This window comes from Peromyscus californicus, unplaced genomic scaffold (assembly GCF_007827085.1).
Source record: "Peromyscus californicus insignis strain IS unplaced genomic scaffold, ASM782708v3 Scaffold_3__1_contigs__length_106647218, whole genome shotgun sequence".
Classification (NCBI taxonomy): domain Eukaryota; kingdom Metazoa; phylum Chordata; class Mammalia; order Rodentia; family Cricetidae; genus Peromyscus; species Peromyscus californicus.
The window spans coordinates 4545514-4564098 of record NW_026294551.1 but is presented as its reverse complement, the minus strand read 5'-3'; the positions used below and the strand labels follow the sequence as shown (position 1 = coordinate 4564098).

The 18585-nt window shown below is 47.2% G+C and overlaps 1 protein-coding gene across 1 annotated transcript in view; it reads left to right on the top strand.

Annotated features, from left to right (window-relative positions):
* Tnrc6c (trinucleotide repeat containing adaptor 6C) overlaps nucleotides 1–18585 on the top strand; it is an 82459-nt gene that overhangs the window by 60582 nt on the left and 3292 nt on the right. The window contains 9 exon segments of the mRNA XM_052758055.1: nucleotides 523–606; nucleotides 865–960; nucleotides 962–1106; nucleotides 6414–6581; nucleotides 9246–9437; nucleotides 9895–10038; nucleotides 16584–16778; nucleotides 17579–17649; nucleotides 18256–18395. Of these exon segments, the coding sequence (XP_052614015.1) occupies nucleotides 523–606; nucleotides 865–960; nucleotides 962–1106; nucleotides 6414–6581; nucleotides 9246–9437; nucleotides 9895–10038; nucleotides 16584–16778; nucleotides 17579–17649; nucleotides 18256–18395 (1235 nt within the window).

Here is an 18585-nt window from a genome sequence, read left to right as displayed (position 1 = left end):
GCAATCTGTATCACCAAAAAGCTCACCCCAACATGGGTGACAGCTCACAAATGCTACATCCCTGAGCTCCCTGTACTACACTGGCAGGCAGCTGCATCTGGTAGCCTCTCCCCAGCACCTGTTTACTGCATATGGAACCTCACAGAGGGCCTTCCGAATCCAGGTTGTTTGATTTGGAAGTACTATTAGGAGTCCCCTAGCTAAGAAGTCTCCCAAAATATGTGTTGTGCAGAAAAGCAATCAGTATTCAGCCAGCATTTGAGATAATCAAATGGGAAGACTGCATCAGCCAGAGCATTGTGCTCTTTTTTTCCCAGCGTGTCCAAGAATCGGTCACTCAAGTGCTTGGTGCTGGCTCAATCACAGGATTGAGCTTTGTAGTGTTCTGCCACGTCATCTAGCCAATCTAGCCTTTAACCTAGATCATTCTAAGAATTTCTTTTTCTATTTTCTAAATGTTAAGGAGAGCGAATCACTTGTTTTGATGGCTTTCTTACGATGTTCTGACTTTTCTATCAACAGGCGTACCAACGTTTACAAATCCAGCAGCAGATGTTACAGGCCCAGCGGAATGTTTCCGGACCCATGAGGCAGCAGGAGCAGCAAGTGAGTGTCACTTAGACTGACTTATGCCATTAGCTCTAATTCTGGTAGGTGAAACCCCAGTGGATGAACTTAGCTTGATGATGGCTCTTCTCCAGCTGAACCTCCTCTTTGGAAAGTCCCAGGACCAGCTAGGTTTGAGATGAGGCTGGCCCAGCGGGTAGAGGCTGAGGTAGGAATACACTCAGTCTATAGCTCATCCATGCACTCTGCCCCAACCCTGGCTAACATGCAGTATATGTATATGTTTCCACCTGCCAGGTTGCGCGCACAATCACTAATCTGCAGCAGCAGATCCAGCAGCACCAGCGCCAGCTGGCCCAGGCCCTGCTTGTAAAGCAGCCTCCACCACCGCCACCCCCCGCCGCACCTGTCTCTGCACCCTTCTGCAGGCAAATCGGCCATGGATAGCTTCCCCCCTCATCCTCAGACTCCCGGCCTTCCTGACCTGCAGACCAAAGAGCAGCAGTCTTCACCCAACACCTTTGCTCCTTATCCTCTTGGTGAGTCTACTGTGGGTTTAAAAGCTACACAAGGTACAGGTATCTTCAAGTCCTTCCTGTGATAACCAGGACTGCTGTGTGGTAGGCAGAATGGCTGGCTGTACTGAGACCTACAGTCCAAGCACTTGGGAGGCAGAGGCAGCACTATTATGAGTTCAAGACTAGCCTGAATTATATAACAAGGGCCTGGTTTGATCCCTGGTGCTGGGACTGAGGAGTAGTGCTTGGGAAAACCCTCTGTTGTGACAAAGGCCATTCAGTTTATTCTGGTTTGTCGTTGTTTGGTTTTTCCAGACAGGCTTTCTCTGTGTAGTCCTGGCTGTCCTGGAACTCGCTCTGTAGAGCAGGCTGGTCTCAAACTCACAGAGATCCACCTGCCTCTGCCTCCTGAATGCTGGGATTAAAGGCATGCACCACCACCAACTGGCCTGGTTTATCTTCTTATTGTTTTTGTTTTTTTTTCTTTGATACACCATCTCAAACTATAGCCTAGGCCAACTAAAACTCCCCAGTGTCCTCCTGCCTCCACTCTCAAGTACTAAGATTACAGGTCTCTACTAGTCCTTGCTAGCCTCTGTCCTTCAGCCTCCGCTGTAGAGAGGAGTTTGTCTCATCTGGTCAGTGATGGTCACACTGATAAAGCAGACCCTCTGTAAGGTGGTTGCTGATCTGCACTTGTATAGTACAGGTGTGGCCAGCACACAGAACCTGACCTGTCAGAACAAGCTTGATGCTGGAGAACTCTGGTACTAACTGGGGAACTAGGAGAAGCATTTCAGGATTGTCTGCTGATAGCTGGCAGAATCCGTGGGAATGGGACAAGGAGAATAAGTAGCTTCAAATGCATATCTCCAAAGGGACCAAGGCCAGCGGATAGCAGTGGATTGCTGCCAACACCATACCTCCCTCTTTAGAATGCTTGTATCCTCTGTTATTATCCTGTCCATTGGTCAAGACCCGAGTTAGGACTTCGGTTCCTTGAGACCAGTTCCCATCCACTGCTGATGTGTACGGTTGGCCTGGTTGCTCTTTGCCTCAATTTTTCTGTCCATATGAACTAGAAATAGTTATCATACGGGGTTCTTTTAAAGATTTCATGAGTTAATAATGTATAAAGTTCTTGGGTTGGACATGGTGGCTCACACCTGTGATGCTAGTACTAGATCTGTTGAGCCAGTTAGATAAACTAATATAGACTAAGGTTCAAGGCCATCCTGGCTAACAGTTCCTGCTTAATAAAATGCAGTGTGAGCCAGGTGGTGGTGGTGCATGCCTTTAATCCCAGCACTCAGGAAGCAGAGACAGGTGGATCTCTGTGAGTTTGAGGCCAGCCTGGGCTACAGAGTGAGTTCCAGGACAGGTTCCAAAGCTATAGAGAAACCATGTCTCAAAAAAAAAAAAAAACAACACAAAACACCACCAACAAAAAATAATAAAAATAAAATATAATTGTGTGTGTGCGTGCATGTGTTTGTGTGGTTTGTAACCGTAATCCCACATGACAGATGCATGATGGACTTCTTTTGTAGGGTGGTTGTTCAGAACATACTCCATTCTGCATCCCACAGTGTCTCAGATCCTGCTGTGCCTGTCCCTTAAACTACATAGACTTTACTTCTAGGAATCACCTTGTACAATGAATCTTTGAAATTGGATAAAGATTTATTTTGATAAAAATGTTAAGATACTGAAATTATAGTTATAATATATTTAATATATGTGATATAACATTTAAAATAGGCAGTTTATTAGGTATATGAAACTTTGCCTACAAAATGTTCTGTCTTGTTGGCTCTTGGCTTTTCTCTATAACACTGATTGCTGAAGAGCCACTTAGAAATGGAACAACCTGTGGCAGGAAACCAGAAGGCCAGGTTTCTCTGGGGTCTCTCCCTTTTCTCCCATTCAGACAGTCCAGGCCTCCGTGTCTCTTCCCTGATGGGCTTGATTGTGTCAACAGGAACAGTAACCCAGTGACCTTGAGAGCTCTCAAGAAGGAAAGGTTCACTGTACCATGATAAGCCAAAGATAAATACACCTATGATTTCAGCATTAGGGAGCTGAGGCAGGGGGATTGCTGTCAGTTCATGATTAGCCTGGGCAAGTATAGCAAATAACAGACTAGCCAGGTCATATACCAAGACCCTCTCTCAAACAAAAAAATAAAAAAATATATAAGATTGAAATTTAAAATTGAGGCCCAGACAGACAGGTAAAAGTTCAGTGAGTAATGAAGTGTTTCTAGATATCAGGGTATAGCAGAGAGGACCCCTGGTGTGTTATTCAGGGGCAGTCTAATGAGAGGATGCCAGGACTGGCTCACTGAATGGGAACAAGGCCCTTGAGTGCTCTGACACCAGCCCTTGTTACCACCCTACCTGGTCCATCTCTAAAGTAAATGAGGCTGATTCACACAGCTGTTCCTGTCACAGGATGTGACTGTGCATAAACACTTCAGTGGTTGAGCAAAACTGGGATGCTTGCCCAGTGTGGTGGCACACACCTTTAATCCCAGTACTCAGGAGGCAAACAGATCTCTTTGAGTTCCAGGACAGCATGATCTATGTAACATGTTCCAGGACAGGCACATAGAGAGACTTCGTCAAAACACAAAACAAAACAACAACAACAAAAAAAAAAAAAACGTGTGCACAGAGCTTGCTTTCCATATGACAGCACCTATTTGGCCCAGTAGTACCTCCTTATTGTGGCAAACCTGTTCAGTTTGCCATAGGACAAGCCCTCAGGCCCCCTCACCTATCTACCCTTTGTCTGCATTGCCCACAGACTCCCATGGACAGTTGAATTTGCAGCCCCTGCTCTGAAATTTAGAACTAAAATGTTTGACTCTACTTGAGTGGTGGAGTTCCCTCTACCATGACAGGTTTGAATTATGGGATGGGCCACGCCAATGTGCAGTGGCAGTACAGGAACTCACTGTCCGAGAGGGGTTGGAAGCACTGGGTTGCTCTGCTACTGATTGCTCCTCTCCACCTGAGTGCCTGACCCACTTTCAGCTGGGAGCCTCACCAGGAATGTGTCACTGCAGCCTTCTGTTAAGATCCTCCTTATCGGGCTGGAGAGATGGCTCAGAGGTTAAGAGCACTGGCTGCTCTTCCAGAGGACCCGGGTTCAATTCCTAGCACCCACATGGTGGCTCACAACCATCTGTAATGAGATCTGGTGCCCTCTTCTAGCCTGCAGGAAGAAGAGTGTATTGTATACATAATAAATAAATAAATTAATCTTTAAAAAAACAAAAAAAAGATCCTCCTCAGCAAGTCTTTATTATCCTAGCATAATGCTGTTCTTGCCCAATCCCCCCAAAATATTAGCTTACCATTCTAAAGGTGGGCAGACAGCAGCACCCACACTCTCACAGAGCTCCTGAAAAGTTGTTACTATTTAACTCAGAAGTTCCATGAGTGCTGACTTCTGCAGGTTCCAGTTGTCCCAGCCCACTTGTCCTTTAGGTGGTTTGTCAGGACTTAGAGGCGGTGTGCTTGATCTGGTGGTTCCCACATGGTGCTGTGGAGGCATCTGAACTTGTTCTTTAGGTGGTTTGTCAGGACTTAGAGGCAGTGTGCTGGATCTGGTAGTTCCCACGTGGTGCTGTGGAGGCATCTGAACTTGTTCTTTAGGTGGTTTGTCAGGACTTAGAGGCAGCGTGCTTGATCTGGTAGTTCGCACATGGTGCTGTGGAGGCATCTGAACTGGTCTTGTCTGAACCCTGGTGTCCATCACTGAAACCAGGAGAGAAGACTAGTAGCATGCTCTCCTTAATTCAGGAGCAATATTTATTTAAAAAATATGTTGTAGGGACTGGAGAGATGGCTCAGTGGTCAAGAGCACTGGCTGTTCTTCCAGAGGACTGGGCTTGATTCCCAGCACCTACTTGGTGGCTCACAACTATCTGTAATGCCAGTCACAGGGCATCTGACTTCTTCTGGCCTCTATGGGCACCAAGCATGCAAGTGATACACAGACATACATGCAGGCAAAACACTCATACATACACTCACACATTCACACAAATATATATAGATAGTGTCAATATAGTCACACAAATATATAGATAATAGATATATAGTGTCAAAAGTTTAAAAAATAAAAATAGGGGACTGGAGAGATGGCTCAGCAGTTAAGGGCACTGACTGTTCTTCCAGGGGGCCTGGGTTCAATTCCCAGCACCCATATGGCAGCTAACAACTGTCCGTAACTCCAGTTCCAGGGGATCCAACACCCTCACACAGAAATATATGCAGACAAAACACCAATGCACATAAAATAAAAATAAATTTAACCGGGAGGTGGTGGCGCATGTCTTTAATCCCAGCACTTGGGAGGCAGAGCCAGGGGAATCTCTGTAAGTTTGAGGCCAGCCTGGTCTACAGAGTGAGATCCAGGACAGGCACCAAAACTACACAGAGAAACCCTGTCTCGAAAAATCAAAATAAATACATACATACATTTAAAAAATAATAAATGTATACGTAGAGAAGAAGAAAACACGTTTTTTCACCAGCATTAAAATTTATAGTTAAAAGTAGATGTTGTAGCTGGGTGATAATGGCATACACCTTTAATCCCAGCACTTGGGAGGCAGAGGCTGGTGAATCTTTGTGAATTTGAGGCCAGCCTGGTCTACAGAGCGAGATCCAGGACATCCAGGAATATATGTTAAAAACCTTGTCTCAAAAAAAAAAGTGTCTGTGACAGCTAATACCTGTAATCCAGTGCTTGAGAAGCTGAAGTAGAAGGATCGCAGTGAGTCGGAGGCATACCTGGACTACACGGTGATTTCTAGCCCAGCCTGGGCCACACTTTGGGATCTTGTCTCAAAAAACCAAAATTAAAAAAAAAAAATTGCAGTTGAACCAGGTGTACTCCTGTAATCTCAGCATTTGGGAGCCTGAAGCAAGAAGACACAAGTTAGAGCTACATGTTAAAATTCTGTCTTACAAAAGGAGAGGGGTGTGGGCATGGTGGCACATGACCAGGGTCAGGAGCAGATGGCTCTGTGAGTTGGAGGCCAACCTAGTCTATATAGTGAGTTCCAAGGCCAGTCAGGGACTGACAAGGTGGTGGCACATGTCCATAACCCTACCTAACACTGAGGACTCAGAGGCAAGCAGAAGTTTTAGACGAGCTAGGGACTACATAGTGAGACCTTGTCTCCAAAAAGCTGTAGAGGCAGGAAGTGGAGTTACAGTGAAGTGTGTGGCTGTGCCTAGGGTGACTCTCCAGGGCTCTCAGAGTGAGATCTGTCAGGGGAGAGGCAAATACTAATAATATCTGTGTTTTCAGCTGGATTAAACCCAAACATGAATGTCAACAGCATAGACATGAGCAGTGGTTTGTCTGTGAAGGACTCATCTCAGTCCCAGTCACGCCTCCCTCAGTGGACACATCCCAACTCCATGGGTAACTTGTCTAGTGCTGCTTCTCCCCTGGACCAGAATCCTAGCAAGCATGGTATGTATGTCCTGACCAAATGCCCGGCCCACAAAAGGTTGCAGTTGGCTTATTGATGGGGTAGTCTGAAATATCACATGTTCATCCTGTGCATTTCCATGAACGCAACTCCAAAAGCCGAAGAACAGGAGTCTGTACCGTTACACAGTACCTGCAAGGTCCACCGTCAGGTCTTAGCTTGAAATGCACACCTCATTGAAAATGCCCCAGAACACCAAAGAGGGTAGGTCAGAGCCCATATGCTCTCTAGTTAACTCCTTTTCTGACAACAGAAAGAGCCTGTGAGGCCTGGAGAGATGACTCAGCAGATAAGAGCAGATATTGGCCTTGCAGACGACCTGAGTTGAGTTCTGTCACACAATGGATGGCTCACAACTGCTTGTAACTGAAACTGTATGGCTTCTCTGGGTACCTACACTCACATGCAGATACCCACACCTGGATGTATAAGAACATAGTGAAGAATTGAATTTTTTTTAATGTTAAAAAAAAAAGGACTAAAAGAATCAAAACAAAGCACAAAAAGAAATAGAAAGGAGAAAGAAACAAAACTGCTAATCATCATGTTGGCCTAGAGAGGTTTAGGGTGTGGCTCAGTGGCAGGGGAACTAACCTGGCTTCCAGTGGGCTAGATTCAGTGCACGGCACTAACCTGAAATGCATGAGGGCCTGAGTTTTATCCCCTGAACTGGAAAGGAACAAAAGAAATGTAATAGGGCATATAGTTTTCTCTTGATATAAAGTAATCTAAAAGGAAATTCCCCTAACAATTTAGTGAGAAAATCTCCATGTGACCTTTACCTGGCCCTGTCGTTGTTGTTTACTGTGTGTAAGTCAGTGCCCACTTTGTTCTTGCATAGTAAGAGCATCACTGCAGAAGAGGGGACGTAGAGATAACAGCAAACATGATCACTGACCAGGAAGATTTATGATAGGCTGCTTCCCAAGGTATAAAGATTTCCAGCTTGGGAATGTGGAGAATGTTCTGTGCACACCTATAATCCCAGCAGTTGGGAGGTAGAGGCAGAAGGATCAGGAGTTCAAGGTCATCCTTGGCTACTTGTAAGTTGGAGGTCAGCCTGTATTTCATGAGACCTATCTCAAAAATTATTTTTTCCCCAAATAAGATTGACAATGTGGCTAGGGGTGTAACTCAGTCAGTGATAGTTCAAGAATCTGTGTTTATAGCCAGAGCACAAAAGGCATGGTAGCACATGCCTTTAATCCTAGCTCTTGGAGGCAGAGGCTTAGATCTCTGTGAATTTGGGGCTAGCCTGGTCTACAGAGTGAGTTCCAGGACAGCCAGGGCTGCAAAGAGAGACCTTATCTTTAAAAAAAAAAAAAAAAAAAGTCATTAATATTCACTGAGTACATGACATGAATTTAGCTCCTCAAGAGGCCAAGACGGTAAGATCACTTGAGCCCATGTGTTCCAACCTGCCTGGGCAAGTCTCTTAGAGCTGGGGAGGGTGTCGCTGGGGAGATGGCTCAGCAGATAAGAGCACTTGCTGCACAAGCCTGAGGACCTGAGTTCTGATCCTCAGAACCCTGTGTGCTCTCATATGCCTGTAACCCCAGTGTTTCCTAAAGCAGATAGAAGGATACTTTGGGCTTGCTGCCACCAGCCTAGCCCCAGGTTCCGTGAGAGACCATGTTTCAAGGAAATCAGGAGAGTGATAGAGCAAGACACCTGATGGCCTCTGGCCTCTATGCAAGCACATGGATGTACACATACAAATCAAAAAATTTTGTAAGTTTCTGAGCTGAGGCTAAAGATTAGTTGATAGAGTGCTTGCCTGGGTTGCAAGAAGCCTGGGGTAAAGTGTACAGCACCACATAAACCAAGCTTGTTGGTAAATGCCTATAATCTTACCACTAGAGAGGTAGGAACTGGAAGATCCAGAATAGACAGCAAGTTCAAGGCCAGTGTGGGGGTACGTAAGACCGTATCTCAAAAAGAAACAAACCTTCCAGCATGACAAACTAAAATAGTTTTATAGTGGCACACACCTATAATCACAAGATTTGGCGAGCTAGAGGCAGGACGATTAGGAGTTTAGGGTCATTCTTGACTACATAGGAAGTTCAAGGCCAATCCAGACTATATGATATCATCTCAAAAAACAAAGTTCAGTGGTAGAGTATTTACCTAGCATTTATGAAGCCTTGTATTAGATCGCCCACACTGGAAAGTAATAATGATGATAGTAACAACATCAACAGCTTTAATCCCAGCACTCAGGAGGCAGAGGTAGGCAGTTCTCTGAGTTTGAGGCCAGTCTGGTCTACAGAGTGAGTTCCAGGACAGCCAGGACTACACAGAGAAACCCTGTCTCAAGAAACCAAAAGTAAACAAACAAACACCAGTAACAGTAATGGTATGTGATTGATAATACTTGGGTAATCAGCGTCTCTCAGGGGTAGAAGCTTGGCCTTGAATACACAGTGCCCTGGATTCTATGCCTAGCACTACAAAAAATGTTTCAGTCATCTAAAGACCATATTTGGGCTGATACAGTTCTTAGAGAACCCTGGACAGCCTAAGGCTGACAGTCCATGTAACGGCAGGGGGTGAGTAAGATACTGCACCTGGAAGGGAAGGCTGCAGTGTATCCTGGGCGTCTTTGGCAGAATGTTCACTTGGTTCCTGGTCCTGTTCTGTAGGTGCTATCCCTGGAGGTCTAAGCATCGGGCCTCCAGGTAAGTCCTCCATTGATGACTCCTATGGCCGGTACGATTTAATCCAGAACAGTGAGTCACCAGCCAGTCCTCCCGTAGCTGTTCCTCATAGCTGGTCACGTGCCAAATCTGACAGTGATAAGATCTCAAATGGCTCCAGCATCAGCTGGCCCCCAGGTAAGACTGCACGATACTCGTGGGCAACAGTAGAGCAAATGTGCCCTGAGCCTACGATGGCAAATAGAGCTGAGGGAGCCTAGATCTGCACTGTGGGTCCTGCATTCATCAAGTCCATAGCTTGGGGTTTCTATTGAGACTTCATGGAGTACACTGGTGTCAAGCATTCTTCTGTAGCTTCCCAGTTCAAGATAGGAGTAGGCCAGTGGCAAGGGGGAGTGGGGAAGGGACACCAGCTTCTACCTGGTAAAGGCATTCACACCTGAAATGTGGTAGCTGTTTCTAGTTTGCTCAAAAAGAATGATTGATCTAATGAACTATATGTAAGCAAGAGTACCTCTGAACCTAGTTATCAGATTTTTAAAACTTCTACAAATATGAAAAAATGAATTTTAAGTGTCATGATGCAACATGAAGGTGCTCTAGTATGCAGCCTCATATTGCTTTCCATGAACAGAATTCCATCCCGGAGTTCCGTGGAAAGGACTTCAGAATATTGATCCCGAGAATGACCCTGATGTCACTCCTGGCAGTGTCCCTACTGGACCTACCATCAACACCACCATCCAGGATGTCAACCGCTACCTCCTCAAGAGTGGAGGTGAGGAGGGCCATCACCCCTGCCTTCTGTGGGCGGGTCTCCAGGCTCCTATAGAGGCATCATCTGGCTGTGTGTGGTCTGTGAGGCAGGTGTGGCACCAGACATAGTTGGTTGGCACCTGTTTTGTTCACCTGACCATTGTGGCATCAGAAGGTGCCTGGCAGAGCCTGTGAGGACACTGACATGAGGTGTGTGCATGTGCTGATGAGTAGGCTAACACAGCTTGAGTATCCTTTAGTCAGGTGCTCAGGACCACAGGAGCTTCAGATTCTGGAAGCTTGCAGAGACTGTCCCTAATCCACAAACAACAAACACAGCTTGACACTTATAAAAACACTCTGTAGATGAATCTTCAACCAGCAAGTCATCCGCATCATTTTTAATCATTGTGCATTGTGTTAGGCAATCACAGCTTCAGCCATCAGCCTTTCAGAACAAGGGTTGTTTTTTTTTTTTTTTTTCTCTCACTTCTTTTGAGGGGGAGGCAGAGTGTGCAGGGCTCGAGACAGGGTTTCTCTGCATGGCTGTCCTGGAACTCATTCTGTAGACCAGGCTGTCCCAAACTCTCAGAGATCCTCCTGCCTCTGCCTCCTGAGTGCTGGGAGTAAGGGTGTGGTGAAAACACCCAGCTCTAATCTGTTTTCCTGCCTCATTGTTGATGCTGACTTTTGACACAGCCTCTTTCAGATATCCGGTGCAAACAGTACCAGGCCACACTGTCAAGCTAGAAAGCTTGAGTGTAGGCTTTAGACACTCATTTAGACATGAGTGGAGGTCATCCTGGGAGGCATTTGCAGAGAGAGCTCCCTGTTGATGATAATGGAAGAACCACCTTTCCATAGTAGCCTGTCACTCATGAGGCCCTCATCAGTTCCCAAGTATTTAGTTAGATCACTACTTACAACCTTACCTGTTAAGGGTGTGTGTGTGTGTACCTCTGGCTCTTTAATATAATCAGCTCTGCATGGAAGCCTGTATGTATACCTTCCTCGCCAGCTGCCCTGGGGCTGATACAGCTACTGCTTTCAGATTGCTGGTGTCCTTGCATTATACAAAAACAGGAGCCTGCAGGAGGTAACAAAGTAAGAGTTAAAGCAGAGGTGGAGGATGTAGACCCCATCCCTCACTGCTTATTACTCTTAAGTGTGGCTGTGCGAGAATGGTAAGCCTGTGTGTTGATGGTGGAGAAATGCAGCAGAGGTTCTGCTGGTCCCAGTGTTAGGAAAGGGCTAGTTGCTTGCTATGCAGAGCTACCTGAGTCAAGCTTCAGTAGAGCAGTAAGTGATCCCTCAGCACTGAGCGGTACTAGGAGCATTCTGAGTGTCCTCTACCATCTGCCCAAAGTGTGGTAAAGGTAGCCTAGAGAAATACATGCATTCTAGACAGCAAAGCGGCCATCTTTCAGTTCCATACATTCCTGATAAAGGTGGTAGACCTAGAACAGAAAGGAGGCCAAGCCTAAAAAAAGGTATCAGCTACCAGGACAAGGCAAAGAAACAGAATCAAGTTCCAGCACTAAAGAGATAGCCAACTAGCCCAGTGGCTTGAAGCTCTCTGTGTGCATGGCCTATCCTATCAAGGATGTTGCTTTAGGGTCCTGTGCATTTACAAAAGTGCTCAGCACCAGGCTCAGACCCTCCTCTGCCATGTGCTGCATGCTAGAAAAACTTGTTCCTACACATTGGTACCCTAGGGCTTCTCTGACAGGAGTACAGCTGGCACACACCTGTAGACATGCCAGCCACACACCACACCAAGTGCTGTTGCACTTGCTCTTGGTCAACAGGTGGATGCTTCCCCACAGAACCCTGACCTAGTGCCAGACCTGGCCACAAAGGCCATTGTTTGAGTGACTGCATTGATGATCCAAACTAGAAAGAGAAGACAGTCATGCCCAGTAGGGAAGACAACAGTTCCCAACAGGGAATGCCCACAGTCGGGTTGAGCTTATTTTATGGACTTGGGCCTCTGTATTTGTTTATATCTTTTTAGGATATTGGATATGAGGGGGTTTGGATTTGAGGTGGTGTTTTGGAGGTTTGCTTCAATAGTTTTAAGACGAGGTCTCATGTAGCCCTGAGTATACTGTGTAACTGAGGATGACCTTGAACTCTTGATCCTCCTGACTGCACCTCTGAAGAGTTAGGATTATAAGCATGTCCCGCCACACCCTGTTTTTGTTGTAGTTACTCTTACTCGTTTTGTTTTTTGAGACAGGGTCTCATGTAGCCCAGGCTGACCTCAGACTTACTCTCTAGATCAGGCTAACCTTGAACTTCCCCCATCCTCCTGCCTTAGCTGAGTACTGGGACTATAGGAATTATACCAGTATTTCTGATTTGGCTGAATGTTTTAATTACGTTTTTGTTTTTCTTATTTTATTGCCATTGGTATTGTATTCTGTTCTGTATTAAAAATTCAGAGCCAGGCAATGGTGGCGCATGTTTTTAATCCCAGCACCCAGGAGGCAGAGACAGGCAGATCTCTGTGAGTTTGAGGCCAGCCTGGTCTACAGAGTAAGTTCTAGGACAGCCAGGGTTATGCAGATAAACTCTGTCTCAAAAAGAAAAAAAAAAATTTACCAAGACCCAGTATTTGATGGGTGCTGTTTTGGTTTGAACCCTTGAGAAGTGAACAGCAACCAGACTTGTGGGACTGTTTTGCACAATCGTCATACGAGACTTGCTTCATCTGGAAAGGGACATGCTTTTATGGGTTAGATTTCACTGTTGAAACAAAACATTGAAGACTAGGAGGTCCTGGTTCGGCTTGGCCCTATTGCTCGTTCAAGGAACAGCAATGAAGGGTCAGTCTTTCATCCTGTGATCTTAGACTGATGACGTCGCTGGGCTGAGGAAGTCATTTAGGATTATTGGTAGAGCAGACATCTTTTAAAACTGAAGACCCAGCCGGGCGGTGGTGGCGCACGCCTTTAATCCCAGCACTCGGGAGGCAGAGCCAGGCGGATCTCTGAGTTCAAGGCCAGTCTGGTCTCCAAAGCGAGTTCCAGGAAAGGCACAAAGCTACACAGAGAAACCCTGTCTTGAAAAACCAAAAAAAAAAAAAAAAAACTGAAGACCCAGAGCTGGAGAGATGGCTCAGAGATTAAGAGCACTGACTGCTCTTCTAGAGGTCCTGAGTTCAATCCCCAGCAACCACATGGTGGCTCACAACCCTCTGTAGTGAGATCTGGTGTCCTCTTCTGGCCTGCAGGCATACACACAGACAGATTGCTGTATACATAAGAAATAAATAAATCTTTAAAAAAAAAACAACAACAAAAACCTGAAGACCCACAGTATAGGAGTCATTGTCAGCTATCCTGAGCTCTAGGGGAGGTCATAGCATGTACAGTGGTGCAGCCAACTGAGCTGGAGGAACCATGACTTTCTGTTTGTGTCGATGGGCATGACCGCCCAGCTGTGCCTAGGTCCCAGTTGAAGAAGTTTTTTCTGTCCTGCTTTCTGCCACAGAACTGGCACCATCCCCATATTCACTGTCCCCAGGGTCTTGATTTCTTTACAGACTTGTAAGAAAGGGATGACCAGAGCCAAACCAGTCCATAAGGAACCCAGGTGTCTGAAAATTCCCATATATCCTCTAGATGCAAGGACAAGGTTTCTCAGAATAGAAAGCTGTGGCTCTGGGTGTACACAGTGATCAGGACAGGTGCCTCTTTATTACCCCAGGTCCCCGAGGGAAGTGGGATTGAGAGATAGGCTCAGGCTAGGCAGTGGTGGTGCATGGCTTTAATCCCAGCCCTTGGGCAGCAGAGACAGGTGGATCTCTATGAGTTCAATACAGCCAGGGTGGTTACACCGAGAAACCATGTCTCAAAACACCGATGTGGGGGGTGGAGCTCAGAAAAGTTCTCTTGTTTCTATGTTCACCAAGATTTATATTGAGAAGTTTGGATTTTTTTTTTTAATTTTGTGGTTTTTGTTTGAGCTATAAAAGAATGAGAATTGCCCTATATTTAAATTCTTATCCTTTCGGTAGGGAAAATCCCAGTGATCCTTCGGCATCCTGCCACAGGGTTCAGCAAACTTCTCAGTGGTTCTCTTCCTTGTGACTTACCCACCTCCGATATTTTTATCATTGCCCAGCCCTTACTCTGTCACCTTGGTTTTCTGGGACTTTCAGGAAGGTCTATTGTAGGCTTTCCCGGGAGCTAGGAAACACAGCTCTGGCCTCCTCCCTACTCGGTGTCAAGCCACAGCTCCTCATACCCCATCCACACTGCTCACTGCATGCCTACCACCCCATCTTAGTGCATGTTTGGTTCTACAGGGTTCTCCTCACCATCTTCTCAGAATGCCTGACCACTCAGTCCCTCTGGCTGCAGTGGCTTTCAGCAGCATTGTATCAGGTAGAAAATGGCCTCTTGACCTGTAGGAGCTTTTCTTTTCTGTCCCCAAACAAAACCCGGGCAGGCTGCAGCTTTTCCTGTTGGTCCATTGCTCCTCAAGGGCAGGGAGGCCATGTATGATGAAGCCAGGCAGGGACTTGACCATCTCAGCAGTGGGAACATGTATCCTCACATGAGGGTGGTAATGTCTCTTCATGGCGTGATGAAGACCCCATGATATGTAGGTCTCACCTGAGTAGGTCAGCTTCCCCCTTCTCCGAGCAGTGACAAGGGCTTGTGAGACTGTGGGAATGCAAAGGCAGGCAGCAGCATCTGTGTGTGCTTACCTGAGTTTGAGGTGGGTTAGAGGAGACTGCAGCAGGCCCACTGTGAGCCCCAGCTCCACAGTGTACCCGTGCTCCACTGTCCTGTCATCATGGTGTCTGAAGCACTCTTGGGATACTGCAGCCCTCACAACTCCTTCAAATACATCATTTATTTTAGAGTAAGAGAAAGAACTGTTTATTTTTTTTTTATTTATTAAGAACTGTTTATTGGGCTGGAAAGATGGCTCAGAGGTTAAGAGCAGTGACTGCTCTTCCGGAGGTCCTGAGTTCAATTCCCAGCAACCACATGGTGGCTCACAACCATCTGTAATGAGATCTGGTGCCCTCTTCTGGCCTGCAGACATACATGCAGGCAGAACATTGTATACTAAATAAATAAATCTTTAAAAAAAAAAAAACTGTTTATTATATTAAAAAAATTTAGGGTTTCTCTATATAGCTGGCTGACCTCAAACTCAAACAGATCCACCTGCCTCTGCCTCCCTAGTGCTGAGATTAAAGGCATGCGACTACACCAGGCTTTATAAAAGCTTCCTTAAGACACAGACACAAGATGTGTGTACACACATTGTCTTGGATTTGTGGATAAACCTGTATGCCATCAAACCTCACCTAGATTTTCAACTGGTGTGCTGCTGTGCCTTGCTATACAGAGCTGCCCCAGGAAAGCAGTGTTGTTGTACTCCAGCATCGCGGTCAGGTTACAGAGCCAGTGCTGCTGGACTGCTCCCACTCCTTCTGATTTGACAGAGAAGTGTGTTTAAACCTTTCACACCTCCACTGGGAAGTAGCTAAAGAAATAAGGCAAAAACCACCTTTCCTGATAGCATTTGGTTTACAGTGTGTCTAGCCAGTGTTCACTGTGAGGCTGTGGTCCTCCCATTGGCCAGGCTGGGGTAAGGGCCCACCTGTACTGTAGACGTGTCTCAGGAACACACAGGATTCCGGTGGCTGTTGGAGTTGAGCTTGGGCAGATGAAGGAGCTAGGGCCGATGGTGGCCATTGCTTCTGTGTTCCTCCCGATGAGTTCCAATGACTGTATCCCCACCTGTGTTGTATCTCAGTGCAGAAGCAGTGGAGACATCTGTGTACAGCTAGATAGACAACGGGTTCCCTAGACACTTCAGAGATAGATTGTAGTGGCTGTGGGGGAAGTGTCTGTCAGAAGGAGACTAAATCCCCTAGAGACTGCACAAGAAGCATCTGTATAGACCATGCTTCTGACCATGACCATCCCAGCACAACTTGCTGGTAAGTCGAAGACTTATCAGCAGGACATCAGAGGACTTGGAGGTGTAGCCCAGTTGATAAAATGCTTGCCTAGCATTCACTAAGCCCTGAATTCCATTCTCAACACCAAATATATCAGGTATAATGGCACAAGCCTGTAATCCTAGCACTTGGGAGGCAGAGGCAGGAGGATCACCACAAGCTCAAGGCCAACCTGGGCTACATAGGAAGACCCTATCTCAAGCAAACAAACACAGACTTTAATAAATAATAAATAAAAAAAAAAGATTAAACTTCAGAACTATTGTATTCTTGATCGCAGATGTCAGCAGTTCAGCCAAGTCTACGCAGGGCACACACAGTATCTTTGAAGAGAAATTCGGAGAGAGCAAAGCTGGGTGCAGTGGCACAGTCCCTGGTCCCGTCAGCTCAGGAAGCCGAGGCAGGAAGGTCATGTGACCTAGGAGTCAGAGGCCAGCTTGGGCACCCCAGAGACAGGGAGCGTGAAACAGACAGGCCATCGTGCTTTGTCACTGTCAGTGCTGGGACTGCCGGCTCCCCAGGCTGGAGTCACTCCTCTGGGTGTGCACAGTGCATAAGCTCTGTCTCTCTCCTTCTAGGTAAACTGTCAGACATTAAATCAACGTGGTCCTCGGGCCCAGCCTCTCACACACAAGCCTCTCTGTCTCATGAGTTGTGGAAGGTACCCAGAAACACTACTGCACCCACCAGGCCACCTCCAGGCTTAGCCAATCCCAAGCCTTCCTCTACCTGGGGCACCAGCCCCCTAGGCTGGACCAGCTCCTACTCCTCGGGTAAGCACTGCCACCTCCTGTTGACAAGGGTACAGGGTATTTGTAGCTGCTCTACATGCTTTAGGGGATGTAGCTGTCTTATCCCATGCCTCTTATCTGACCCCTGGAGCCTGGGAGGTTAAGAAAGAGCTGGAGCGTCATAGACCAGCAGGGCACATGCCACATAGACTGTGTCCTCAAAAAGACCATTCAGCCATTCTAGGCTTCCTACCACCTCAGCCAGTACAGGGGTCTTAATTTCTCCACAAGGTTCCATGGAAACATAATGACTTCCCGTGCTAAAAACCAAGGTCCCTCAGAAGTGCTGTGTAGCGCTGTAGAGCCCCTCCTCCAAGTGCTTGGACCACATGTGCGGTCACTGGGCTCCACTGGCAGCACGAAAGAGGAGGCACCCAGGCTGCAGGCAGCTACGGATGCCGAGAGCAGTGGCCCAGCCTTGTAGGAGCAGTCCTGCCCCACTGTGTCCACATCACTTCTTCACCAAGCAGGACTTGGTGTGTTGTCTGGGGTTGGGACAGAACAAGGTAGAGAGGGGACTTTGCAGGTGATTCTCAGGTACCCTGTCAAACCTGCCCCTCCGCACAGGCAGAAGACGACAGGCCTCCTGGGCTGGTAGGCGTATTTGGGAAGTCACGGTTTTCATGGGCCATGGATAGAATCTGCTGTGATTATGAGATGGAGTTTATCAAGAAGGGCCATGGCTTCCACGGGGTCCCAAGACGAGAGCCTGCTGTATGTTTAAGTGAGACTAGAAACGTGGCCTGTGGATTGAGTTCTTGTCCCATGGACTTGTTACACAGGTTCTGCTTGGAGTGCTGACACCTCAGGAAGAACAAGCAGCTGGCTCGTTCTGCGCAACCTCACACCCCAGGTACAGGTGCTGCTAAGTAGGGGCTGTCATGTCATACCCGTGGGTGGCTGCCTGTGGCCAAGAAGGTGACTGCCCTGCCCCTGGAGCAGGTAACCTTCTGTGTCGGGCATCTTCCTTCAGGCCTAGTGTGGCAGAGGCGAGTGTGGGGACAGGTAAGTGTGGGCAGACACAGCCACGTGCTTCTCTCAGCCATGTGCCTGGTGGCTTAGTCGCCCTTCAGCAGCTGAAAAGCAGTACTTTGATAAAGAGAACCATTCATCGCACACACCTGTTCTAGGTGATTTGGCCACCTCAGACACATGGTCAACTTGTAGTTCTCTGGCACAGAACTAGCTTGTCACCACAAGGCTACCAGGCTGCTGCTATGCCTTTTGCAAACTGCAGAACTCAGAATGGCACTTTGGCCCTTCCCTCTGACTAACATAACTAAAGCAGCCCCCGTTGCAGGTGTCTGGCCATAGAGGCATCTCTCTGTGTCAGCTGCGGTCACTAGCCTGTCAGAGGGAATGTGTTCTAGTATGCAGTACGTCCAGTTTCCATACTGCTACTGCAAAACATAGCAAGAGCTTGGAGGAGAGCATGGTCTGCCGTTTGCTTCCTCCTCAGATTGATGGTTCTACACTGCGGACGCTGTGTTTGCAGCATGGGCCTCTCATCACATTCCACCTGAATCTGACCCAAGGCAACGCTGTGGTCCGGTACAGCTCCAAGGAAGAAGCCGCCAAGGCCCAGAAGTCTCTGCACATGTATGTTTTTTCCTCAGCCCCCCCTCACACTGCCAAGTAGCCACAAGCGCCCAGTATTGTTAGGTGGGGTGAGTAAGTGTTTTGGCACCGCCCCCACACTGCAGGCCAGAACTGTGTCCTTTCCAAGCCCTGATCGTGGAAATTCAAGATCAAAGTGTGGGCAGACTTGACTCCTCCTGAGGCCTAGCTC